The 26,666-nt window shown below is 39.5% G+C and overlaps 1 protein-coding gene across 1 annotated transcript in view; it reads left to right on the top strand.

The window, feature by feature from the left end:
* Positions 1–1,219: 1,219 nt before the first annotated feature.
* Positions 1,220–26,666, top strand: part of LOC134609409 (collagen alpha-2(VI) chain-like) — a 143,926-nt gene continuing 118,479 nt past the window's right edge. Inside the window, exons 1-11 of the mRNA XM_063453089.1 lie at positions 1,220–1,297; positions 16,293–16,402; positions 17,245–17,822; positions 20,153–20,173; positions 20,976–21,041; positions 21,599–21,652; positions 23,599–23,643; positions 23,785–23,811; positions 23,918–23,944; positions 24,924–24,968; positions 25,135–25,188. Coding sequence (XP_063309159.1) covers positions 16,297–16,402; positions 17,245–17,822; positions 20,153–20,173; positions 20,976–21,041; positions 21,599–21,652; positions 23,599–23,643; positions 23,785–23,811; positions 23,918–23,944; positions 24,924–24,968; positions 25,135–25,188 — 1,023 coding nt within the window. The 5' untranslated portion in view covers positions 1,220–1,297; positions 16,293–16,296. The remainder of the gene's footprint in view (positions 1,298–16,292; positions 16,403–17,244; positions 17,823–20,152; positions 20,174–20,975; positions 21,042–21,598; positions 21,653–23,598; positions 23,644–23,784; positions 23,812–23,917; positions 23,945–24,923; positions 24,969–25,134; positions 25,189–26,666) is intronic.

Below are 26,666 nucleotides of genomic sequence, written 5' to 3'. Positions count from 1 at the left end.
CAAAAACGATTTTATAAGCAGTGGATCTACAATTTGTTGAAAATGGTAGACTTGCCAAACTGTTTATCTACAAATATTTCCATAAACTTTAATGGTGAGTTCTGTACATTTGGAACATTTTAATAATTTGGAAAGCTTATTAAACCGAGGCCTTTGTTGGAGACTTGTACTCGGGAGCCTCATACACTCATCCCTGACATATCCTGCATTTGCCGAGCTTCGGCTAATGCACCCAAAGTTACCTGACAGTACTTATAGTCACTCTCTATCAGCTATTGCATTACACCAGTCTCCATTGACATGTTGAGGGTGATATCTATCAGGGAGTTTAATGAAACACGTACATGAGAGGGTGGCAAGATGACTAAATGTTTAGATATAAGTATTGTGATTTGTTTATTTTATGTTTTCAATTATTTTCAATATTGTGATTGAGTGTGTTTCTCTATGCTTCAGTGTTTGTATGAGTGCTTTTTTGTCTATGAGTTTGGCTGAGACTGTTTGTATGAGGTGAAGTATGAGTCTTTGTATGAATGTCATTCTAAGGGTGATGTATACAAAGTGTGATGTTCTGAAATATATTTTAACATACCGAAAGCGGGGCAAACACTGTAGAAAACCATGGGACCAGCAGGCACATTGCATTGGTGTTTGCACTGGTTTTCTGTGCTTGTAGCACTAAAGTAATTTTCAGAAATATATGATACTTTAATAAATTAATTGCTCTGTCGGTATACATTGTATGTATTTATCTCTGCTTTTCTTATGTTTTATGGAGGTAGGAGTTTGTATTTCACAATATCCATTATTGTTATAAATAGCATCACAATATGAAACCATTTTACATTTGCGTTGAATTTTTTAGTTTACTTTATTTAGATTTATATCAAGCATGTTTTTATCACCAGTATTCATTTTTATTTCAGTTTATTATATTGCAGTGGCTGGTGCCCATAAGCCCACCATGGAGAATTTGCAGTCCTCATTCTGCATGAATAATACATATGATTTATTCTATTGTATCTGTAATGTAATAAGGACTCTTTCCTCATATGAATGCATAATAGATATTTAAATCTTACATGAAATATGGTTTTGAGTGTGTGAAAAGTATATTTGGTATGTGTGACATTACTGTTCATGTCCAGGCAGGTATTTTTGACTGACACGTGCAATGCATACCAAGCATGAAATAAAAATATCACACAGATCACACTTATTATCTTGTGTGCTTTGGCAGAACACTTTTAGTGCTGAAGTGTTTTGAAGCAGTTGAGTGGAGCATATGTTATACAAGGTAGGAAACTGATTTATTTCAATATAGTGAACGTAACCTTAATGAAAAGGGCAAGGTGTAGAATTGAGCAGATAGAATTGAGCTATTCCACATCTAAAAATGTTGTACTGTCTCTTAGAGGAACTTTACCTTTGTCTTTTTACTTGTACTAATTGTACCCATGGACAACGCTGCAGAATGTATCAACGCTTTATAAAGAAAATATTTTGAGAAATCTATCTATCTATCTATCTATCTATATATTCTAGCTACCAAAATGTTATCCTAAACTACTGTTCATTTGAGGATCATTGTGTAAAGGTTGACAGACAAAACCTATAAATATTTTTATAACAATGTTTCCAATGGCATATACCCATGAATAAAGCAGAAATGACAACTTTGTATACTATTTATTGAAACTGAAAGACCTGATTTACAAGTGAGAGGCTACTTTTAACTGATTTTTTGTTATTCTTATATATAGAGCAGAGTTTTCTAGTAGGGTGAGTCCCTTAGCTCCTTTCGTAGTCTCCCTTTTTTCTTTCTCTGATTGACAAAAACAATCCTACAAAGTAAGAACACAGAGCTAAGGCTACTCTTGACCTGAGGCTATATTTTAGACTGTGGTTTAATGCCAAGTTTAAATAATACAGAATGAGGCAACTACGACAATACTAGTCTTTTCATCCTTAGTCAGAAAAGGCTGACTTAAAATCGTGGTTCCTATAAACTAAAAACACAACTTTAGTGTCCAGCCTTACAGTGATGAATGATATGAACAAGCTCTAAATTAATATCATTAAAATGCTATCTTGCTGGGATGTACATAAATGCAATTAAAATGATTAAAATGTTATTTAAATCAGTTTAATATTGTTGGGACGTACATAAATTGAATTAGCCTTATAAGAACACCATTTGAATCCTAATAATATTGTTAGGTGGCACATAAACTGATTAGCACAATGGGAATGTAGAATCATTTACAATTAATCTATATTAATGCAATCTGCCCCCTCAATAATGCATTGGACATGCATCTGTCATTTACAGGGTTAAATTCAGGAGGTGTGATTACCATTAGTGGAGCAGGTGTACAGCACAGGATCTCAGTTATCTGATAGTTTCCATTGCAGTTGCTTAAACATTAAAATATTTCGGTTAGGAGGAGGGGCTGGGACACATATTTCACTGCTACACAGTGTTGCTCAGGTGTTTAAAATACAGGTATAGACTATATTACTGTGCTAGGTTATTGTATCATTATATTATGATATTTGGAACAATACCAATACTCTACTGAATACATATGAAGGGATACTATAGTCGTCAAAAAACTTTAGCTTCACGCAGCAGTTTTAGTAAATAGATCATGTTCCTGCAGTCTCCTCACTCAATTCTGGACGCACCTCTCCTAACTTTCACTGACACAGTCTGCATGAAATTTTTTTTTAATTTTCAATCAGATGTTTAATTACTTTATATGTTTTTATTCCCCTCTCTGTTAATTAAACTTTAATCTCCTTCATGGTCTAGCAGGCTTCTAACAGAACAGGAAATAAAAAAAATTATAAAGCAAAAAACTGTGCAATAGAGGAAGTTTGAAAATTAGATCTCTGTTTACAGGAAGTGTTTAGTAAGTCTGTGTAATCACATGCAGGGAGATGTGGTTAGAGCTGCATAAGCAAAGTATTTTAACTTTTAAATAGCAATGAATAGAGCAGTGAGATTCCTGGGGCATGGTCTATTCACAGAAAGTACTTAATTAAGTTAAAGTTGTTTTTGAGGTTATAATATATTTCTAACTGCCACTTGAGGATTTATTCAATGAACACTGCAATGCGTTGCTTGATTGTAAAAATCCAATTAATTGTTCCTTATTAATAATTCCTACTTTAAAGAAAACATCATATGTTGTGCAGGTCTGTTTTCTAAGTATGCCATCTCAGTCAACAGGAAATAATCCAACCATTACCCAGGAACAAAAGATTATTATTTTTTAAGTCCTTAAAAAAAAAAAAAAAAAAAAAAAACACACAAGCTCATCAATAGGGTTATTACCATGGGGTAGGGCTACCAGATTCAGAATGTTTCCCTGACAAATGATTTCAAAATTCTCTGTTGAAAGGCAGAGAATGTTCTACCCTAATGCCTCCAACTACATCTTGCAATTCAGATTTAAAATGTAAAATAATGTCTTCTCAATTATAAGTTTAGTGAGTAAACACCAAAAGGGGGACATACCATCAGAAGTCTTCAGCCCAATAAAAGGCCAAATAAAAATCCATACTAGCCATAAATTAAAATACATTTTTTTTTTTAATATATGATTTTTATTTTCAGAAATCATAAGGGTAATATGGGGATACAGAAAGGAAAAAGGGAGGGTTAACTGCAATAAGTAACAATAGTCCAAGTATGCGTTACATTCAGAATTGCTTGTGCAGAAAAGGAAATAGGTAGGAGTACATACGGCAATCAAATCAATTGAATTATACAGTCAATATTAAGTTACATCTTAGCCGGTTGTTGTCTGTTATAGCACTTATCGTGTGGGGGTGGAGGAGGGAGAAGGAAGGGGAAAGGGAGAAGGGAGAAGGGAGGAGGGGGGAGGACCGCAGCTCAAAGCTCTTCACCTATCTTCTTGAATTCATTGTCATGCGGAGTTTTGTATATTGAAGAGGTTGCTAGGAATGCAGTTTCATATTTCGACACAGGCGTGAAGGTTAGTTAGATGTTCCGCTGACTTCATTGCCTTTACAAGGGAGGGTTTCTGATCATATGAACATGTCGTGTTAGTGGGGGTCAGCCAGATGTGTGGCTTCCAGCCATGGTTTCCATAGGGACGTTAATTTTTCTGCCCTAACATGTGTCTCAGAGGAGAGCAATTCGTATCTGTAATATTGGTATACTTTTCTTGTTAGATCTTTGTTTGTTGGGCAGTATGTAGTTTTCCAGTTGAGTGCCAGAAGATTTCTAGCAGCCAGAATGATTATGGTAGCTAGTTGTTTAGGCTTCCGTGTCCAATCATCTGAGAACAGTAGTAATAAGCCCGTTTTGGGAGTAAGAGTGGGGCAGCTCCCTGTACCCAGGGTAATCAGAGTTTTGACATGGGACCACAGTGGTCTGATTGAGTCACATTCCCACCATATATGGGTCATGTGCCCTGGTGTGTTCTGACATCTCCAACAGTTGGGTGCCACTGCTGGATAGATTTGATGTAGGCGGTGCGGTGTTAGATACCAGCGAAGTACTATCTTCTTGTGTGCTTCTATATGGGAGAAACAAGTTGGAGTGCCTCGTAAGGCGTCTAGCGATTTGAGCCATTGTTCAGCCGTTAACTTGGGTATACCCTCTTTTTCACATTGCGAGGTATATTTGAAGTGTTGTGGTGGGTTACTGTCCAGCAGCGTTTGGTAGCAAAGAGATAGAGTTTTTGGTTTTGACGGGGTCAACAAACATCTATTGATGAGGTTTGCCTTGCAATTTTGTCGCTGTTCACGTCTATAGTGTGAAAATGTAACTTTAGTATTGACAATGCAATTGGAGGTATGAGAATATAAAGGAGTTTGGCAGGTTGAACTTCTTTTGTAGGTCGGGGAACGGTAGAATGTGATATTTACCACAGAGATCTTGGATGTGATGTATACCCATGACAGTCCATGATTTGAATGAGATCCATGGGGAAATCGCCTCCAATGCCATGAGCGGAGCGTGGGAGTCGAAACGCTTGGTTTTTGCTGAGTCTGTGTGGAGAAGGTCCCAGATTCGCAATGTGAGGGCAGTTGTGGGGTAGGGTGTGGCTCCTAGGTGCCTATATGGTTCTGGGGTCCATAAGACATTCCGCATGGAGCATGGGTGTAACGCTTCTCGTTCCATATCCACCCATTGGAAGGTATTGGCAGGCGCATGAAGATGGACTACTGCTTCTAATAGGGCCGCCCTATAATACGTGAGAAGTTTGGGTAAGCCCATTCCTCCGGCTTTAGTTGACATTTGTAACAGAGACAGAGGCAGACGAGGGTTCGTTCGTCCCCAGATGAAATTGGTCAGTGTTCATTGCGTGGTCTGGAACCACAGCACCGGGACATGTAGCGGTAGCATCCTAAACACATAGAGAAATTTCGGCAAGATCATCATCTTGATGGTTTGTATTCTCCCCAGCCAGGAGATATGGACATCTTTCCATTTTTGAAAATTTGTGTAACACATGTTAATGAGCGGTTTGTAGTTTAGTGAGATCATTTTCTGTTTGTGCAAAGCCAATTTAATTCCCAAGTATGTGACATAATCACGTCTCCAGTCATATTGGTAATTGGTCTGCATAATGTGTAGTCGGTGTTGAGGTATATTTATCGAGAAAGCCTGGGTTTTTGAGGTGTTCAATTTGTAAAAGGATACTTGTCCTTATGTGTGGAGTAAGCTCATGAGTCGTGGTAGTGAAGATTCTGGATTGCTGAGAGATAGAAGGATGTCATCAGCAAACATAGCTAGGCGGTAGTCATGTGAGTGTATCTGAATGCCTGTGATCAATGGGTCGGTTCTTATTTTATGAGCTAGGGGCTCTAGGGATAGGATAAATAGGAGGGGGGATAACGGGCACCCTTGTCTTGTGCCGTTGGTAAGGTTAAAGGGGGCAGATATGAAATCTCCATTGGAGACTTGTGCGGTTGGTTTGCCATATAGCGCCATTATGCCCTGTATAAGTTCAGTAGGGAAGTTGTATTTTTCTAGTACTGTCGTCATATAAGATCAATTTAGGCGGTCGAAGGCCTTCTCTGCGTCTAAAGCCAACAGAAGACCTTCTGAGTTATGTTCCTCCATATGTGATAAGATATTTAGAATTTTTCTTGTGTTGTCGCAACCCTGTCTGCCCCTAATAAACCCTGACTGGTCCGTGTTTACAATTCTGGGGAGGATCGGTGCTAACCTATTTGCTATGATTTTGGCATACATTTTTGTATCACAGTTAAGCAAGGATATGGGTCTGAAGTTAGAGAATTGGGTAGGCGGTTTTCCCGGCTTCGGGAGTGTAGAGATGTGTGCTTGGAGCATGTCATGTGGCATTTTGCCATTACTAAAGCAGTGGTTGTACAAGTCAGTCATATAGGGGGCTAGAATATTACCGAAAGTGCGGTAATACATGTTCGAGAAGCCATCAGGTCCCGGGGATTTGTGTGCTGGTAATTGTGCAATAGTTTGAAGTGTTTCATCTATAGATATAGGGCGAGTTAGAGTCAAGCCTTCTTCTCTTGTTATTTGCGGCAAGTCGACACCTCGTAAAAAGTCATCGATGTCTTCTTTCTTCGGCTGAGAGGAGGGATCTACTGAGCTTAAATTATATAGTTTACTATAATATTTGCTAAATTCTTCTACTATGCTTTGTGGATTTGTGGTTTTGTGACCGCCTGTTGTTTGGAGGTATGCTATTTTTGAAGCCGCAATTCTAGTCTTGAGTTGGGCAGCTAGAATCTTCCCCGCTCTGTTGCCCTCTTTGAAAAATGTATGTTTCATTCTCGTGAGATAATAGGTGTTTTTTGCTGTCTCAAGGTCATTGAGTCGTGTTTGTAGTTGAAGGATCTTTGAGGTGGTGTCATGCGATGGAGCTTGTTTGTTCTTGCGTGACAGAGTGTGAAGTTCTGTGAGTATGCTGGTATATTTCAAAAGCCTTTGTTTTTTATGATAACTAGAATGTTTGATGAATTGGCCTCTAAGAACGGCTTTATGCGCTTGCCATAAGCTTTCGGGGCCGACCTCGCCGTCCCTGTTCAGGGCAAAATAAGTTTCAAGCTCCTCTTTGATTTGTGCGGCCAGTTTGGGCTCTGTTAGTAGCGTATCATTGAGGCGCCAAGTTCTCCTGCCATGGGTGGGGTGTTGTGTGACAAGCGCTAAGGTGATGGGGGCATGGTCAGACCATGTGATGTCACCTATGCGAGCGGTAGCTACCTTTGTCAGTAATGTGTTAGGTAGGAAGAATCTATCGATTCTTGAATATGATGCATGTGTTGCCGAATGGAAGGTATAATCTCGGACAGCTGGATTGAGTACTCTCCAGACGTCTGATATGCCATGGTTTACCAGTATCTGGTCAATCAAGGCAGTGGATCGTGTTCTTGTTTTTGTTGTCCGTGCGTCCACTGTGTTTGTGGATGTTGTGTCCAGAGTAGAGTCGAGGAGACAATTTGAGTCCCCTCCTAAGATGATATCTCCAAATTTGTGGGCCTCCGATAAAGTGAAGATTTTATCTAAGAAGTTGTGTTGGTCACTGTGAGGCCCATATATGTTTACTAGGGTCAGCTGGATATTGTTTATGATGCACTGGATGATGAGATACCGGCCTTCTTTATCTTTGATTTGCTTGATTAGTTGAAAGGACACTGATTTGCTTATCAAGATAGACACACCTCGCTTCTTTGATTTGTACGAGCTGTGGAATCCAAAGGGGAAGTGCTTGGAGGTGAATTTAGGTTGTTTGTTCGTCTGAAAGTGTGTCTCTTGGTAGAATGCGATGTGTGCGTTATTCGTTTTCGCGTCTGCAAGGGCCATTCTTCTTTTATGAGGCGTATTCAACCCTTTGGCATTTAAGGAGAAGATATTAAGCGTCATGTTGTCTGTGATTAGGATCTGTAGTACTCTGCTGCGTCAATAGATGCTCCTCTGAGCCGATATTGGTCGCTGGTTGTAGTTTGGAGCTAATGAAGCGGGCGAAATTGTCTCCAATATTGTCTAGTATTCGTCTTTTTTGTACTCGTGTATTTCCATGAGCAATGAAGGTACGATGAAGTTTCTTAGGAAAAAGATGCATACCTTGGAGGGTACTCCCTCGGTGGAGTTGCGGTCCTGCGGAGATAGGAGGGGGAAGGGAGGGGAAACAAGGATCCAAGAACAAACATAAACTATATACAATAAACAATGAACCTCTCAAGTGAGGTTGAATCTTACTTCGGCTTGAGCCGAGTATGTACAAGGGGTGAGGTCTTTAGAATGGGACCTCTGAGAACTAAATTACCCGGGCGATAAGGCCCTTGTTGGGGGTAGAGAATCCCCAGGTGGCCGAGAGAGAGAGACTATCCCTAACGCAGTGTGTAGCCGTGGTCTCTTCAAAGACTGTGAATGCATCTGTCCCCTGGATTGTAGTTGTAGTCTTACTAGGTGGGGGGGTGAGAGTAACTATATTTGGGAGTGCACTGAGTGTCGTGTCCTGTAGTATTTACAGGATTGGATTACCAACAGTATTGCTATTACATCTTCCAGTGGGTATTGTGGGCCTGTGTGATTTCCCCTTTTTTTTTTTTTTTTTTTATTATTATTTTTTTTTATTATTATTATTTTTTTATTATTTTCGTTGTTATATTGTTTTTTTTTTTTTTTAACATTTAGTGTGTCAGTGTCTAAACTCTGAGCGCTCCCGCGGGGAACGGTGTCTATGGACCGTGCAGGACCAGTGATCTTAACTAGTACCCCTGCATTACCAGTAGTACCCAGCAATCATGTACAGAGCATGTCGCCGATTCCCACCCTTATCCCCACATGGTGCGTACGTTACCACCTATAGTGCTCTCCTCCAGGGTATCTGGGCTCCGACCAGTAGGCCTCTGTGTCCATGTTACAAAAATATCTGGAAGTAAATAAACTTTAGAGTCACTTAGTAGGTGCACTTTTCTCCCATCCCGGGGCTAGCCGTTGAGGTGATTTGTTCATCTTCTGGACGTCCGAGTGTGCCATCGCGTCGTCTTGTAGCGAGATATTCAATTCTGCCAAGGTGCGTTTTCCATCTTCTAAGGAGAGAATATGTTTTTCTGTGCCATTTTTCCTTATGATGAGCCTTGTTGGGAATCCCCATTTGTAAGGGATCTCTGCTGCACGTAAAGCTCGGGTGATGGGGGCGAGAGACCTTCTTGCAGTGAGGGTGGTTGCTGAGAGATCTGTGTACAGTTGGATCTTACTGAATGCGTCAGGGAGAACCGGATTCTTCCTAGAGGCTGCCATGATTAATTCCTTGGTGGTATAGTAGTGTAGCCGTGTGATGGTATCACGGGGCGTGGAGGCTGGCAGATGCTTAGGTCTGGGCAGACGATGGGTCCTGTCTAGCAGTAACGCTGGCTCAGGCAGATTAGGTGTTATGTGGCGAAATAAAGTGGTGACATAAGTGCCAAGTTCGCCTGGGCTGACTTCTTCAGGGATCCCTCGTAAGCGGATATTATTTCTCCGGTCCCTATCTTCGTGATCTGTTAGTTTTGCAAGGATATAAGATATTTTAGAATCCATGGTTTCAAATGATGCCACTGCATTATTGTGCGCCGTGATTATCTCTTCCGTCTTGGTTTCTAGGTAGTCGGTGCGTTCCCCTAATACCTTCACTTCTGCCCTGATGTCATTAGCTAATTTGCTAATTTGGATTGATGTCTGGAGGGTGTTGAGCATCCTCTGGATAGAAGCTTCAGTAGCTGGGATTTCCCTGAGGGAGATAGAAGTGACATCGCTCCTGCCAGAACTCGAGGCCGGTGAGTTGGGTCTATCGGCGCCATCTTTGTTGTCCCGCTGCGGCGAGGACATAGCCGCGACTTGGAGGGGGAATGCGTCTTTTACCTTCTTTTTTGCCGCTGACCGTTGTGCCATGCTGCCGGGTGACTCCTCCGCCCGGTAGCTTGAAATTAGAGGGTAGTTTCTCAATAATCGCTTATATATTTGCTGTGTTTGGGGAAATATTCTCGGAGCCCGGCGCTCAAACGTCCATTCGCGCTCGCTGTCAGGCCACGCCCCCAAATTAAAATACATTTTAAAAATGAAATGATCGCAAAAGCCTGGCTGGAAAAAAAAGAAAACTATGCCGCAACAAAAAAATAATCTGTCTTCACCTGTAAATGATTGCTCATAGCAGGGAAAGCCCTTTTTTCCACACTATGATAGTTATCGCAAAGCGTGTGAAAATTTCCCATGATATCACCAACCAATCAGTGTGCTCTGACAGCTAAGTCTCATTTTATGGCGTCAGTAATTATGGATTTTTGTTTGGATTTTTTAGAGGCCGAAGAATCAGAAGAAAGAAGGTTTTAGATTTTTTTGCCCCCCTCCTTACTATTATTAGGGTGGGTGATGTAGATAGGGGCTTTATTTTAGGGGAGTAGCTGGGGGTTAGGGACCCATAGCCACACTAGAGAAGGGGTTACTATTATTTGGGGAGACAAGCCATTTTATTTGGGGGGATATGCCGTTTCATAATTAATTAGGGCCCCTAACCACTGGCATGAGTAAGAAAATAGGTGTCCCCATCTTACTGTCAATTTTAGAGTCCCCCCCCCCCCATGTCAGCATGGGTAGGGGCTGAGGGAAGGGACAATAAGTCTCCACACCTACTTGTAAATATTAGGGCCCCCACTGGTATGTAAATATTCCCCCCACCCTTATTGTTAAAGGAACACTATAGGGTCAGGAACACAAACATGTATTCCTGACCCTATTGTGTTAAAACCACCATCTAGAACCCCTGGTCCCCTCTTGCCTCCCTAAATATAGTAAAATATTACTTGCATTCAAGATATGGGGCTATAATGGGACAGGGGAAGTGCTGAAGTGACACGGTCTATACCGGGGGTTTATACAACATTTTATTTCCGTCTGCTTGACCCTTACCTTGGTCTAGGGAGGGTAGGGGAATACTGTTCCTGGTAGACTGGTAGACTCCTTAAAAAAGAGCAGGAGAAAGAATGAAGAGAGGAATGGGGAAGATGGGATTCTCACTAAAGAAAAAATATATAACTTGAATGGGAAATTGATTTGGGCACAGACACAAAAGAAGAGGGAAATAAGGAAGTTAGGGGCTAAAATATCACTGTAGTATGGAATTAGTGAAAGAGTGACTCATGTCTCTGACTGCCTCTCTATGATTTCCACTGGACGGCTGCTTAGTTACTTAGACTCAACCTGTCCAAAACAGAACTTCTGGTCTTTCCTCCGTCAAGTGTCGCTACTCCGGTGTCTGTCTCCCTCCAAGTCAACGGCGCCACTACCTCGCAGGCTCACTGCCTAGGTGTTCTCTTTGACTCTGACCTCTCCTCCACCCCTCATGTTTAGCCAATAGCCAAATCCTGCCACTCCATCTCAAAAACATAGCTCGTATCCGCCCCTATTTAACAAAAAGTGGTTTGAAATCCACCAATCAGAGTGCTCTGTGTCATTTTACACAGCGTGGGAAAGTTCTTTGGAATTTTCCCATGCTGTGTAATTTGACTCATAACTCTCTGATTGGTGGATTAAGTAACCAATCAGAGTTATGAGTCAAATTACACAGCGTGGGAAAATTCAAAAGAATTTTGCCACACTGTGTAAAATGACACAGAGCACTCTGATTGGTGGATTTCAAACCAACCAATCAGAGCGCTGTGACAGGTAAATGTAGAGACTCACCTGTCAGTCTCTTCATTTACCTGTCAGAGCACTCTGATTGGATGGCTTAAACCCACCAATCAGAGTGCTCTGAGCCTAATTGCAGGGCGGGGCAAGGCTTTATAAGCCTTCCACCCGCCCTGCAGAGCTCAGTCTGCATGGAGCCCTCCATGGGTGAAGAAGGATAAAAAAATTTTGCGCTCGTTTTTTTTTGTTTTTGTTTTTGTTTTTTTATTGCGTCGGTTATTATGGTTTTTTATTTGGCCTTTTTTGGGGCTGAAAAAATAAGATTTTAGAAGAAAGAAAACATCGAATGGTGAGTTATTTTTTTTTTATATTTACAGGTTCTTAGTTAAAGGTCCCCACTCATTATTTTTAGGGTGAGGGGGTAGGTAGGGGGATCATTTTTTTGGGGGGGAGGGGGTGACTAGGGGTTTGGGGACCCCTAGTCTCCTGGGGGACGACAACATTTTTTTAGGGCCCCCACCCGCCGCTCAGGGGTGGGGGCCGGGGGGGAGGACAATAGGTCCCCCCTATTGGTATTTAGGGCCCCCACCCGCCGCTCAGGGGTGGGGGCCAGGGGGGAGGTCATTAGGTCCCCCCTTTATTTGTATTTAGGGCCCCCACCCAATGCTCAGGGGTGGGGGCTAGGGGGGAGGACATTAGGTCCCCCCCTTATTAGTATTTAGGGCCCCCACCCGCTGCTCAGGGGTGGGGGCTAGGGGGGAGGACCTTAGGTCCCCCCCATATTAGTATTTAGGGCCCCCACCCACCGCTCAGGGGTGGGGGCCAGGGGGGAGGACATTAGGTCCCCCCATTAGTATTTAGGGCCCCCACCCACTGCTCAGGGGATGGGGGCCGGGGGGAGGACAATAGGTCCCCCCCATCATTTTACTTAAGGACCCCCACCTGCTGGGGGGACCTATTTTTTTTTTTTTTAAACAGTGAGCAGCCACAGGCTGTTTACTAGACAAGCCCCTACTCGCGGTATAGCGAGTAGGGGCAAAATTTACTAATACTAAGTCCTTTTTACTTAGTATTAGTAAATTTGTCTGAAAGACCAATTTAGGTCTTTCAGCCTTTTGGTAGATAACTCCCTAATACTGTGTGAATTAGGGAGTTATCTACTAAGCGGCTGCAATAGAAGTGCCGAAGTCCCGAAATTCCGAAGTTCCGAAGTGTCGAAGTGCCGAAGTTGCCGAAGTGTCGAAGTGCCGAAGTTGCCGAAGTTCCGAAGTGCTGAAATGCCGAAGTTCCGAAGTGTCGAACTGCCGAAGTGCTGAAGTGCCGAAGTTCCGAAGTTGCCGAAGTTCCGAAGTGTTGAAGTGCCGAATTGCCGAAGTCCGGAATTGCGAAAAATCTGAATTTCGGAATGCCGAACCGAACTGAAAATTTTCCCCATGCACATGCCTACAAGGCTGCCCACTGTCCCCTTTGCTCTACATTCTGACAACATAGCTCCTAGCTAATGAGATAAGAAATAATGATAAAATAAAAGGAAATCAAATAGGCCAAGAACAATACAAGTTCAGTCTTTATGCTGATGATATCCTGATTACAAAAACAGATCCAAATGCAGAAAGAAAAGTCCTGCGCTCACTCCCATCACTGGGCGGCAGCAAATGACTACAGTACACATCAGCCCCAATATATAGTAAAAAACAAAGAAAAACAAGTTACCTGCGCTCTCTCCTTAATCCCTATGTATTTTTAAACAAATGTAGGGATACATATGAAAAATACCCCTTTCTGTCTCATTAGAGATATTTTTGCCAGAAGCTCTGCCTTGATGTGGCAGGTGAGCTTACCCTCTCAAGGCCATTGGAGGTAACTAAAAACCTCCATTTGTTTAAAAATACATAGGGATGTGGAAAGAGCGCAGAAATAGTATCATACCTAGGGCTAAGGATAACGTCTCACCGGACCATAGAGTGGCCGGATTTAACGTACCCAAGAATAGTCAAAATACTTGCCAACATCAGGGATACAGAATGAGACACAATGATGAGGGAAAGCCAAAAGTCAAAGATACCAGAAATCAGGGAAGTAAAAATATGTATTTTTAAACAAATGGAGCTTTTTTAGTTACCTCCAATGGCCATGAGAGGATGAGCCCACCTGCCAACGTCAAGGCAGACCCACGTCAAGGTGGGTCCTAACTCTAACCATTCACCTTGCTTCCTTGAGCCTCTGGCAAAAATCTCTAATGAGACAGAAAGGGGTATTTTTTTTATATACACCCCTATAGCGGTGGGTGGGGGCCCTAAATACTAATTAGGGGGGGACCTAATGTCCTCCCCCCTGGCCCCCACCCCTGAGTGGTGGGTGGGGGCCTAAATACTAATTAGGGGGGGAACCTAATGTCCTCCCCCCTGGCCACCACCCCTGAGCGTCGGGTGTGGGCCCTAAATAAAAAATTAACCCCCCCTCCCACAGGTGACTAGGGGTCCCGAAACCCCTAGTCACCCTCTCCCCCCAAAAATGAACCCCTACCTACCGCCCTCACCCTAAAAATAATGAGGGGGGGACCATTTAACTAAGTACCTGTAAAACATTTTTTAATAAACTTACCATTTGATGTTTTCTTTCTTCTAAAATCTTATTTTTTCAGCCCCAAAAAAGGCCAAATAAAAAGCCATAATAACTGACATAATAATTGACGCAATTAAAAAAAAAAATCCATCTTCACCCAGCGAGGGTTCCGCGCAGACTGAGCTCTGCAGGGCGGGGGAAGGCTTATAAAGCCTTGCCCCGCCCTGCAATGAGGCTCAGAGCACTCTGATTGGTGGGTTTAAGCCATCCAATCAGAGTGCTCTGACAGGTAAAGCAATAAAGGCAAATGAAGAATAAGTCTCTACATTTACCTGTCACAGCACTCTGATTGGTTGGTTTGAAATCCACCAATCAGAGTGCTCTGTGTCATTTTACACAGCGTGGGAAAGTTCTTTGGAATTTTCCCATGCTGTGTAATTTGACTCATAATTTTGCTGTCAGGACAAATTGCTGTCAGGACATTAAAGGATCCTTACCCAGGGTTCTTCAAGAACACTCCGCGCATACGCTGGCAGAAAGGCATTCAGTAAGTCTGGCATGTAGTCATGCTAGGCTGACATGCTACATCTTCCTGTCCCCTTTCTAGACAGGTCCAATGCATTTGGCCATTGCCAAGCAACCAATACATCATTAGAGTTTCTGCATGGATTGGTTAGAGCAGGGGTAGTCAACCTTTTAATACCTACCGCCCACTTCTGTATCTTTGTTGATGGTAAAATTTCCTTACCGCCCACCAATGCTGCAGTAATTAATTTTATAGTGCAAGTGAAAGTTTTTTTGTTTTAGTTTTTTAGAAAGTAGAGGTTTTTTTTTAAATAAAAAATATGTACTTAAATTTATCTATTTTGTTTCCTTTTTTTCTATTTTTTTCTTTTTTTTATTCTACTTTTTTCTGTTTGTCTGGGAGGTGCTGTGTGTGAAGGGTGCAGTGTGTGAAGAGGGTAGTGCGGGCAAGGGTGGCAGTGCGTGCGAGGGGGCAGTGTGTGCGAGGGGGCAGTGTGTGCGTGTGAGGGGTGTAGTGTGTGCGTGTGAGGGGTGTAGTGTGTGTGTGTGTGTTGTAGTGTGTGTGAGGGGGCAGTGTGCGTGTGTGAGGTGTAGTGTGTGTGAGGGGGCAGTGTGTGTGTGTGTCTGCGTGTGAAGGGTGTAGTGTGTTTGAGGGGTGTAGTGTGTCAATGTGAAGGGTGCATAGGGACTATGCTGGGTGTAGGTGGGTGAGATGGGAAAATCTATCTCCCCCTTTTATATTAGAGGGCAGACATAATGCTTCAAGCCCTTTTGGTCCAGTGGTGGTATGTTCACTTTAGCCTGCAGCTCCCGCAGCTGCAGACTGACTCTACTGTCCTCCTGCAAGCACAGCACTGTATCAGAGCATTGTAACGCATGGAAACGCTCCAACCAGTCTGCTCGCAGGAGGAACACAGAGCCACCCGGGCCCTTCGCTCCCTCTGCTGGAACTAATTGCCAGGGGGCCGGTGATGGAGATCTTACATTTATTTTGTTGTGATTGGCTAATATTGTTTTTGATTTGCTTCTTAACATTAGCAATGATTCACTGATACCTAAAATAATTATTATTCATTGTTTATTTCCTTACCACCTGAAAATTTCACAAAATATTGCCTAGGCAAAGTATAAATGCTAAATTACATCACTATATGATTATAAGTTTAATTGTAAAGCTGAATAAAATGTTTTTTTTTTTTCAAAAAAAGGGAATAAGTGGGGAACGCTCTTCCTTACTTGCTAACCGTATCAAGCGTGAGCTGAGAGCAGCAAAGGTAGAATCAAACATTCATTGCCACTTCATCATTGTAGCAGATCTGGGAAACTGACATGTATGTATATGGTTTATTTTGTTGAGTGATAGACAGGCCTTCTAGGTCATGGTGTCACTGTAACACATACATATTAGCTCTACTAATTAAACACAATAAACAACCAAAGTAGAACATATTTTATGTTTTTATTTTCCTAAAGCAATTTTATAGTATCCTGTGTCATATATTATTTTGCTTCATTTTTACTTAAATTAATGCACATCCTAACTGTCCTCTCTGTTCATACTCCTGAGAAGCACAATGTCCAGTCACCTTTTGAGGATCATTCTAGCAGTCTCCTGGTTGGTCAGTTGCATTTGTCAGCCTGAAAGAAAATACTCATCCAGATCACTTGCATCTAATTTTGGTAAGTAAAAACATCATTATTTATTTTGAGTGATGAGAAGAAGTGTGAATTGGTGTCCACTCATACCCTACCACATGAATACCCTCTTATCACCCCACGTATACCCTTTTATGAATGGTTGTTTACGGGCATGATTTATGATGATATCCACAACCCCTTGCACCAAAATATCCAGGGGTGGCGCTAGAGATGGAACTTTAGTCCATAGCAATATTTGATGACCCAAACCCAAGGCTCAATCTCACCTTTCAGCCTCTATAGTCTTGCATCCCTCATCCCCATCTAATAGTGCTCTAATTAGCAGATAGAAATTATAAAAGGTTAATGCACTATTATCCTGCCAATTGCCAGAATACGGTGCTAATGAACTCCAAATGCGGAGCTTTAACTCCCAAACACACTCTTTAACAACAATTATGGTACAGTTATTTTACAAATAACTGTTCTTCCAGCACAGAAAGGGATGTAGATCTATAATATCATACTTTACTCTATAGTTTAAAAAAAATAAATGAAAGATTAAAATAACAGTCCATAATGTTGATGTGAATATGATTGTTAAGAAGCTTATTTGTAGGCTTGTAAAAATGTTGCATCCTGGCAAATAATTTGTGTTTGATGCATGAATGTGTATGTGTTACTTGTGTGCTAATTGTGTGTTAATTACACTTTTTTATCTGAATGTTAGGATTCTATAATCTAGGATTCTATAATCTTATTTGTATCATTTTAACATGTAAATAGGTGTTGGTGCCATTAGAATTTTCAATATAGTTTTTGCTAAATGTTTACTCAAACATTTTATTAAAATGCAAAAAAATAACTTTACATTTTTATTTCAGGTAAATCCCAGTGTGATATAAATGTGTATTTTACTATCGACACATCAGAGAGCGTCGCAGTGAAGTTCAACTCTGGCATGGATGAACTGAAAGTCTTTGTTAGTATGTTTGTAAAAAAGTTAAAAGAGATCAAAATACGAGGCAGCCAAACAAAATGGAAATATGGAGCTCTTCACTTTTCAGATCATGTAGAGTCCATCATCTCATTAACACACGAGACAACTACATTCATCAAAGCAATCAATCAGGTCAATTACATTGGTCGTGGGACATTTGTGGATTGTGCTCTGAAAAACATGACTGAAGCTCTCCAAAAGGAGTCAGAAGGGGGCATAAAATTTGGCATTGTCCTTACTGATGGCCACATAACTGGAAACCCCTGCGGTGGAACCATAGAGGCAGCTGAGGCCATGAGAAATGCTGGAGTTAAAACATTTGTGGTGGCTACAAGTTCAGATAGTATAGAAGGTGAACTACTTGTGATAGCCAGCAGCCCAGTGGAAATATATAGAAATAAGTATCTGATAAATCCAAGCAGCCAAAGGAACAGAACAATTAGTAGGATCATTAACCTAATGGTAAGTGAGAGCTCTGGATTATGATGGTTTTCCTTTAGAGGTTGTGAATGCTCTATATTTTTTAAAACCATTAGATATTTTACAAAGCAAATTAATGAATTCATTTTAAAGTAGGAAATACTTTACTTATGGATGAAAGTGTTTTATTATGTTTGCAACCATCTTGTTAAATGCATACTACACCAATAATCATAATATTACATACCAAATTGACTGATATGTTTGACCATTTCAAAATGTAATTGAGTACGAAAAGTAATGAACTCCTAGAGTAATGAACATCACTAAATACAGACTATGGGAAAAGTAGACTGTGAGGAAAGACACATATGAAATAGAGCTCTAACTACAGTATATTAGAGTCACCAGTTTGATTCCTGGTAAACTCTCTGAGGTCAACTCATCTCCATTTAACGTGCCAGTTCAGCATCCATATATACAATCATATAAACTGATACTACTACAAAAAATTCAACTACTTGCAGTTGTGGTCTTCCTATTGTATGCATAAGTGTTCCTACCTTGATTGAATGGGACAGCCCTCTTACTCAAGTCAACTCTTACTTAATCAAATCATTTTCTTAGTGCTCCATCATCACATTGATTAAATGAAACTGTTACATTAATCATACTCAATATCTGATAGGTCTTATCATACTGATAAATGGTTCCAAGACTAGAGACCGCAGGAGATGCCCTGGACCACCATGACAATTATTGTGGCGATAAAAAAGTGTGACACCTAGAAGAAGGTGTTTGCTCACAATGGGTTAAACTCTATTAGACAAGATAAGCTTACCTCTTATTACTGAATTCAATTTTCCCATAGAAATAAGTAGCAGAATTGGAGTTATGTGTATCTTGTATAACAGAATGCAGACCATCATGTCAATATCTATTGTTTTAGTGTGATGATCCATGCAATTTCTTTATTTTGTGTACACATCATTCATAAATTACTCTGTCTAAGTTAGTGTCACCTGACAGCTGAATTCCCATCAATACATGTTCTATTGTTTAATCCATGTTGAAAGGTACTGTGCAACCCATATAGGTGAAATGTCATTGTCACTGGCATTTGCCTTTATTGTGAATCACCAATTGTTAATGTAACTGGTAAGATAATCACCTTTCAATTAATGAATAATAGTTGTAAGAGTTTGCATAAAGTGCTCCACTTCATAATTTTTCACTAACTACATCTTGTTATCACCCGTTTGAGCGTCCAAGATGGGCAGGTACACCCTGTAAGGGTTTTGGACATCAATGTCAGGGAGCATGTTGGCCGTCAAGCTATTATTAAATAGGTAGAATTTTAGATGTCAGTTTGATCCCAGCTTTCAGAGTGACAGTAAAGATATCACTACATCACTAACACATTTTGTGGGTGATTTAAAATACTTCAGAAAAGTACATAAAGATAGAACATATCTTCATTAAATTGTCAGCAGTGTTTTAAATTCCCTGCGCATAGTGTAACTATTCCAGCAGCTTCTTCCCTCATGGTGAAGGTCAATATCAGCTTTGCAGGTGAGAGGTTAGAACTGTTTCTTTTTCTCCAATGGGTGGATTGCTGCCAATTATTACTGGCATTTATATAGTGCCAGCATATTCTGTAGCACTCTACAATATTATCAAAGGGGAAGATTTAACAATAAATGAGACAATTACAAAAACTTACAGGAACAATAGGTTGAAGAGGGCCATGCTCATACGAGCTTACAGTCTATATGTCACATTGGTGCTCATACAATATCTTCCTTGGGGTAAGCTATAGGCTTCTTTTTTTTTTTTTTTTAAAGTCTGGAATCAAGCCAGATTTATACTGTCATTTGAGCCCACTTGATATTAAATGTCAGCCATAGCTTTTTAAGAGATTGTACCTGTGTTCCCAATTACAAGACCTCTTTCATTGGACACCACGGCTCTGGATTCTGATACTAATATGTGATTGATTAAACAAAGACATATTTGATACAACCTAGATGTTTTTTTCAGAAAGCCAATAGATGTAACCAATGTTCTTAGAAAGTTATGCAAGGAGGAGTCTTGCTCTGTTATATTTTCAGCATCTTCTACCCTTGCATGTATTCCTTCCCCACACCATTTTTTCACAATACATTTTGGTGAAGAATTAAACTTTTGATATTATATAGCATATTACAGTGAAATATAAGTAGTACTTGCAAAACAAACAAGCATAAGCAATTTAATTCTGCCTTATACCACTTTACTTGTTATTGAAGTATTTGATTTCAAAAATACAAAATGCAACCTTTGCAATATTATACTGCTGTGATAATTCATTTTATTCTGTTTATTTCCTTTAGGTCAAAGAAGCTGAGTCAGAGGTAAGCGATTGCATAAATCATCTGCATATAGAAAGAATATATTGACTGAAAACCAAAAAAAAAAAAATCTTTTGAAGGTCATCAACATTCTAAGAAATGGTTCCGTACAAGCACTTTACTTTATTCGTAATAGGATAAAAAGAGTATACAGTCATTGTAAAGAATTAAAGAAAACGTAGTTATTAGTAGGTGATTTTATTGAAAATAGCATTTATACATTATGTTTCCAGGAAAAGAATTATATCTTGAATCTCCAAGAACAAAATTTCTGATAATACATTTAAAATTGACCTTTATTGATTACTTTTTTAAAATAACATTTAGTTCTCTGTTACCAAGGCTGACTTGATGCCTTCTACAAACCCAAAATATGTTGCTGTATCTACTTGACCACATTAAAACTTCTTGTACTTAGCATGGCTTTTTTATGTTGCCTTCTTCAAATTCCCCCGTGTGTTGCAGTCAGCTTCATCTCCATTTCTGTGTTCCAAAAGATGTTCCCTTTAATTACAATGTTGCTCTAATTATAAAAATAGATCAATTAATCCTCTGACTGGGACAAAAGTATTGGCTATGTGTAATCATACATGGATAGGTCACAATTAATAATACTGTTCACAAAGCAAAATATGCTTAGCCTTACTTTTCTTAAGTATGACTTAGCAACCAAAGAGAACCTATGTGCAGATCGATATGCATATGGATATATTTATTTGTTATGCATAGCATCTATAACTTGTATTCTGTACCTATAGTGTAATATATGAACTGTAATAAATTAATATTGGTATTGTCATTTCAGTGCAGTGGAACAATCTGCTTACCAATGGCAGGAGTATCCGGCTTGAAAGGCATGAAAGGGTATAAGGTAAGGCGCGTAAATTGCAAGTAAGACTATATCAATTTTATACAGTTTGTTTTAGATTATTAGTATATCCATGAGGTGAAAAAAATAATATCCAAATAATTTTGATGGTTATTCTAAAAACAGATTATATAAAGCTTGCTGATATTCCATATAAAGAACGAAGGCAAAAGAGGTAGCTACAATATGTAGAGTAAACAGTTTATCCTAATCCTGTGTAGAACAAAGAGAAAAAATAGCATATATGTATTAGTGAAACATTATAATAGCAAACCAAAAATATTCATAAACTACTTGTCTTATTATTTTGGTCAATTAAAGTCATCATCATTTTATGAAAACAAATATCAGTCAATTCTACACCTTTGTATATAAATATATTATGCACACCAAATGATTGTCAAACAATGCACAACATACATTTAGGGAGGAGATAATTAAATGTTTTTTATTGGTATATTTTTTTCTTGTACATGATTTGACTGCATTGAAACTGCATGTTAATGTTTCTTCCTATTAACAGTACTTCTGTATGTGTTTGCAATATATTTCAAATTCAGGGCATTAAAGGAAATATTGGATTGCCAGGTGATCTCGGTGCTGCAGGACCTCCGGTAATTATCCAAAAACGTTCACACTTCTGTTCCCACTGTTTATCCATTTTAACCCCTTAAGGACAAATGACATGTGTGACATGTCATGATTCCCTTTTATTCCAGAAGTTTGGTCCTTAAGGGGTTAAATCTCCTTTTTATTGTTTTTGACTCCAGTGTTACAAACCAACTGTTGGATCAACAAGCTGTCAATATCATATTAGTAGTGATAGCCTTGAATAGCCTGCATCCTGACCCTTTACAGTAACTATTAGATTTGATAGAACTATTTATTTTTGCAGATAATTCCACAAATTATTCCACTACTTATCGTTCTTACTGTACATAATAATTTCCTCTGCAGGCTGTAAAATGTCATTTCTTCAGGTCACATTAGATAACCTTGTTTAAGAACATGTTACCGAGAAGCTGTTTGGACTTTTCATGTATATAAATAATGTTATATCCCTTCTAAGATGATGTTTTTCAACTTATTTAGAGAACTAACATCTTGCAAACCCCTTCTTGTTTTTTTAGCCAACTTTTTTTGTAATCCTATAATACCTTTTTTTCTAACATCTACATTATTGCTCCAGACATTCAAGGTGGGAACTTGAAATTAATTTATATAGAGAAAAATGTATTAATTGTCATCTGAAATATTGCTAAGTTTTTATACACGTGACATTACCTTAATGGCTTTTTTAGCTGGTGACTGACATTTCTCAATTAGAGTTATGTAGTCTGTCTCCTATCATTATTGCCTACTCATTTGCGATTATCTATAACTCAGACCAAATGTTACATGTTAATTCCTCATCCCAATACGTATAACTTTTCATTTATCTACAATTAAACTATTCTGCCACTTGCCTGCCAAGTCCCTAATGCATCCAGTCTCTCTGTTGAGAATCTGCTCACATATCATCTGCTTATCTGCAAGCATGCCCCATGAATTTTGATGCCAAATGCATGGTGGTTATTAATAATCAGATTGATGAAAATTGGGTCTAGGACAGTACCCCACATACCACTTCGATTTTCATATGTGCACTCTTTCTTCAAGAAAATCTTTAATCCAAGAAGAATAATTTTCATGTAAACCATTTCCTTTTCATTTTTTGCTTTAATCTTTCGTATTGCTCCATGTGCAATCCAAGTAGATCACATCCGTTGTGGTACCTAATCAATTTGTCTGCTGACTTCTTCAAAGGGACATATAGTAACCAGAACAACTACATTTTAATGTAATTCTGGTGTCAACAGCCTGTCCCTTTAGGCTTTTTAATGTAAGCACTGCCTGATTAAAAATTATGTATATATCCTTAAAATTAACCTTAATTGATTCCTTTTATCAAATAGCTATTTTAATTCTCTGTTACTAAGACTGACTCAAAGATGCCTTCTACAAACTCAATTTGTTGTTGTACCTACCTGGCCACTCTCAGTAAAACGTATTGTACTTCGCATGGCTTCTCTAAATATGGTACCTTTTTTCAAATTGGTACCCGGTGTTGCATCTAGATTCTTCTGGAATAAAGGTGAGTAAAATAACTTTTAAACTGGGGGCAAGCAGGACAAGAGACTTAAAATGTGCTTTTAAAACTATAGTGTCAGAAATGCATGTTTGTATTCGTGATACTATAGTGTTCCTTTAAGTTAGTTTGACATAATCTGTCCTTCATAAAGCCATGTTGATTCCTATATTTAAATTGTTATTAACAATTCATTCTTGAATATTATCCCTTAATAACCCTTCAAATAATTTCCCAACCACAGATATTAGGCACCATGTTTGCTTTTCTCCAATGCCCCTACATGATTCCTGAAAGTCTTGGAAAATCAAAAACAGTGGTTTTAATGATTATATATTAAACTTCCTAAGTACCCATGGGTAAATATCATTTGGCCGTGGAGAATAATAAAATAAATATTTTAAATTTTTCCTTTTTTTAAATGTTATTTAGGGTGAAGTAGGAATAGAAGGTCCAATTGGATTTCCAGGTCCAAAGGTAGGACTTTCTCTTTTATGTTATTTATGGAGTAAGAATAACGTTCATGGCTACTTGCTTCTATCATCACCATTTTTTAAAATAATTGTTGAATCAATTATTTAAGTATCATTGTGTTAATTATTAATTTTATGTTTGAAGGGTGAACCTGGACAAAAAGGAGAACAAGTAAGTTATGTTAAATAATTTTAATCTGAGTATAGTTTTTGGGGGGGTTATATATTTCCATCATAAGCAATTTTCTAAAATCTGTAAATGTTTTCTTATTTTCTAGGGCGATACTGGTGAAATAGGGGCAAAGGTATAGTAAAGAACAGTTTTTAACTTTATGGTGCCAAGGTAAATATATATAGAAAGAATTGTAGACCATGAACACCATAGTATGTATGTATGCCTATGTATGTCTGTCTGTCTATGCAGAGCCGTTTTAACACATTGGCACGCTGCTCCATGTGCATAGCAGCCCATTAGGCTTACCAACTTTTCAGTATATTATTCAGGGAGATTTATTCAGAACCTTCAAAACCTCTTTATTAAAATGTTTAGGTGGACTAATCACCTTAGTATCAGCTGTTGTCTGTACATGCGATCTTACTGTTGCAAATAAATGTGAGAATCTCAAGCACTACATGGTTCTTGATGACTCACCCTGCATTTTACAGAAAAATAATTTCAGACAATTTATAATCTGTGTCTCCCAATGTTGAGCTTGCACTCCAAGTGTTCACCACCTGTGCAGGAGAACGTTCATTTTCAAGATTGAAACTGATAAAAAAAAAAATCAGCTTTGCAGCACACCGGGACATCAGCTTTTGAACTGGCTTTCACTTATGTGAGTGGAAAATGACATCCTGAAGACCATTGACTTCAAAGCTAATTATAAAGCAATTCTCTGCAAAGAAATTTTGCAAATGCTTGTGTGAACACTAGATTAATAATAAATCATTTATAGTAATCTCGTACTGTGCCATTTCCGTGTGTATGATTTACCAACTGTGTACAATTTTTAAGTTGAATTTCCTGTTTTTCACCTTCAAGGCTCATGTTATTTTGTCCAAAGGTTTGTGTGGATTAATCTCTGCTGTACAGCATGTTTTTTTACCAAGAAATACAAGTTTAATTTTATCGATGATTTAGATTTTTATTTCTGTGAGTGGTTGTGTGGGCAGAGCCACAGAGCACTGCTTTGCCAGGCGTCTGTAATGCTGTTAAGACAGCCCTGTATCTATCTATATACCTGTCTATCAATAATATATTAACTTTTTATTTACCTTTTTTAGGGGGGGCCTGGACTACCAGGCTACAATGGGATTCCAGGACAGAAGGTATGAAAGCAAAACATTGTGTGCAGATACTCAGTTGTTAAAATCTTACATGTGATGTGTATTTCACTCTTTTTATTTGCTCTTTATTGTATTTAATTTTATTCACCAGCTATTGATCCCAGTGCAACTGTTGATATTATTAGTAACCGTATCTTTTTATTTCTAGGGTAAACCAGGTCGCATTGGCCCAACAGGTTGTAAAGGAAGGGTAGGAATTCAAGTGAGTACTTGCTTATATATAATACTTATAAACCTAAAGGAGTAGATTAACACGCTGTAAGCATATAGAAAGTGGTTGAAGAAAGAAAAAACAGGGGCCAATCTGTGGTATTTGTAGTGTGATGTGATGGATATGGAACTAAATCCAACACTAGAATAAGATAAAAACAGATTTAGAGGTACTTCAGGACACAACAGAACAGAGACATATTAAACAATAAAAAAAAAGTGTTTAAGAGAAAGTACAGCATGAGGAGACACATGATAACAAGTTGGATGAGCAAAAGAGAAGATTTGATGTGCAAATACCAGGAAGGAAAACATAAGTATAGGTGCACCAGGGAGCATATGTGTGGAACATTGGAGCTAAAACAGTAGGGCTGCAACAGGGAACAGAGATGAGCATGGGTGGACTGACTACTTTGGTAGATCGGTCTTGGGCAGAGGGCTTGAGGGAGTCAGGGGCCCGGCTGAACAGCTATGCTCTGGCTGGAGAGATCAGAGATCTGACTGAAACACACACTGACACACCTACTTACTGACAGGCATCCACTCTCAGATACACACACACTGACCTACACTCACTGACGTACACACTCTCTGACATGACACCCTCACAGACATGCACACACTTTCACTGACAGTCACACACACTCTCACTGATTTGACACACACTGACACACACACAGACACACCCTCACTGATTTGACACACTCTTACAGACACACGCATTCACTAGAGCACAGACTCACTCACAGACACACACATACACTGACAGCCACAAACTCACTCACAGACAAGACACACACAGAGATGGACACACACTCACACTTAATGATAGACACACATTCACTGACATACACACTCACTGACACATACAGTGTGTTTTTTGTTTTTTTTAAGTCCATCCAGTCTCCCTACCTTTGAAATCCAGTTTGAGGTTGCTCTGCTCTTCTTACATTGCTCCTTGTGCGCCGTTAGTGATGTCGGAGCCAGAATGATGTCATATTCCGGCTCCCGGCACCATAGCAGTGGGAGCAGAGCAAAAAGAGCAGGAAGACCACAGCTCTCTTGCCGTCACCTCCATTGCTCACAGCTGATCTAAAGTGGGCAGCTGGTCAGCTGTTTGGGCCCCCCATGACATGAGGCAAACAAGGCATTTGCTAAAGTTGGCGTGGCGTTGGAAGGAATTGCTTTTTGTCATCCCCCTGCTCCCCGGAAAGTTAAGCCCAAGGCAAGTGCTTTGTTAGCCTCTCGATAGGTACAGTGCTGTCTGGTGAAGGTGGTGTCTTCTGAGACAGGATACACAAGTAGGAGCCAGCAGCAGTTACAGCCCCAGGAACATTTTAATCTAGCAATACCACTAAAATTACTCATGATATGTAGGGAAGTGCTTTATTATTATTATTGTTATTATTATTTATAAAGCTCTAACAAATTCCACAGCGCTGTACAATGGGTGGACTAACAGACACGTAT

The sequence above is a fragment of the Pelobates fuscus genome, chromosome 4 (assembly GCF_036172605.1).
Source record: "Pelobates fuscus isolate aPelFus1 chromosome 4, aPelFus1.pri, whole genome shotgun sequence".
In the NCBI taxonomy this organism is placed as follows: domain Eukaryota; kingdom Metazoa; phylum Chordata; class Amphibia; order Anura; family Pelobatidae; genus Pelobates; species Pelobates fuscus.
Note: the sequence above shows the minus strand (reverse complement) of the source record. Positions and strands in the feature narration are given on the sequence as shown.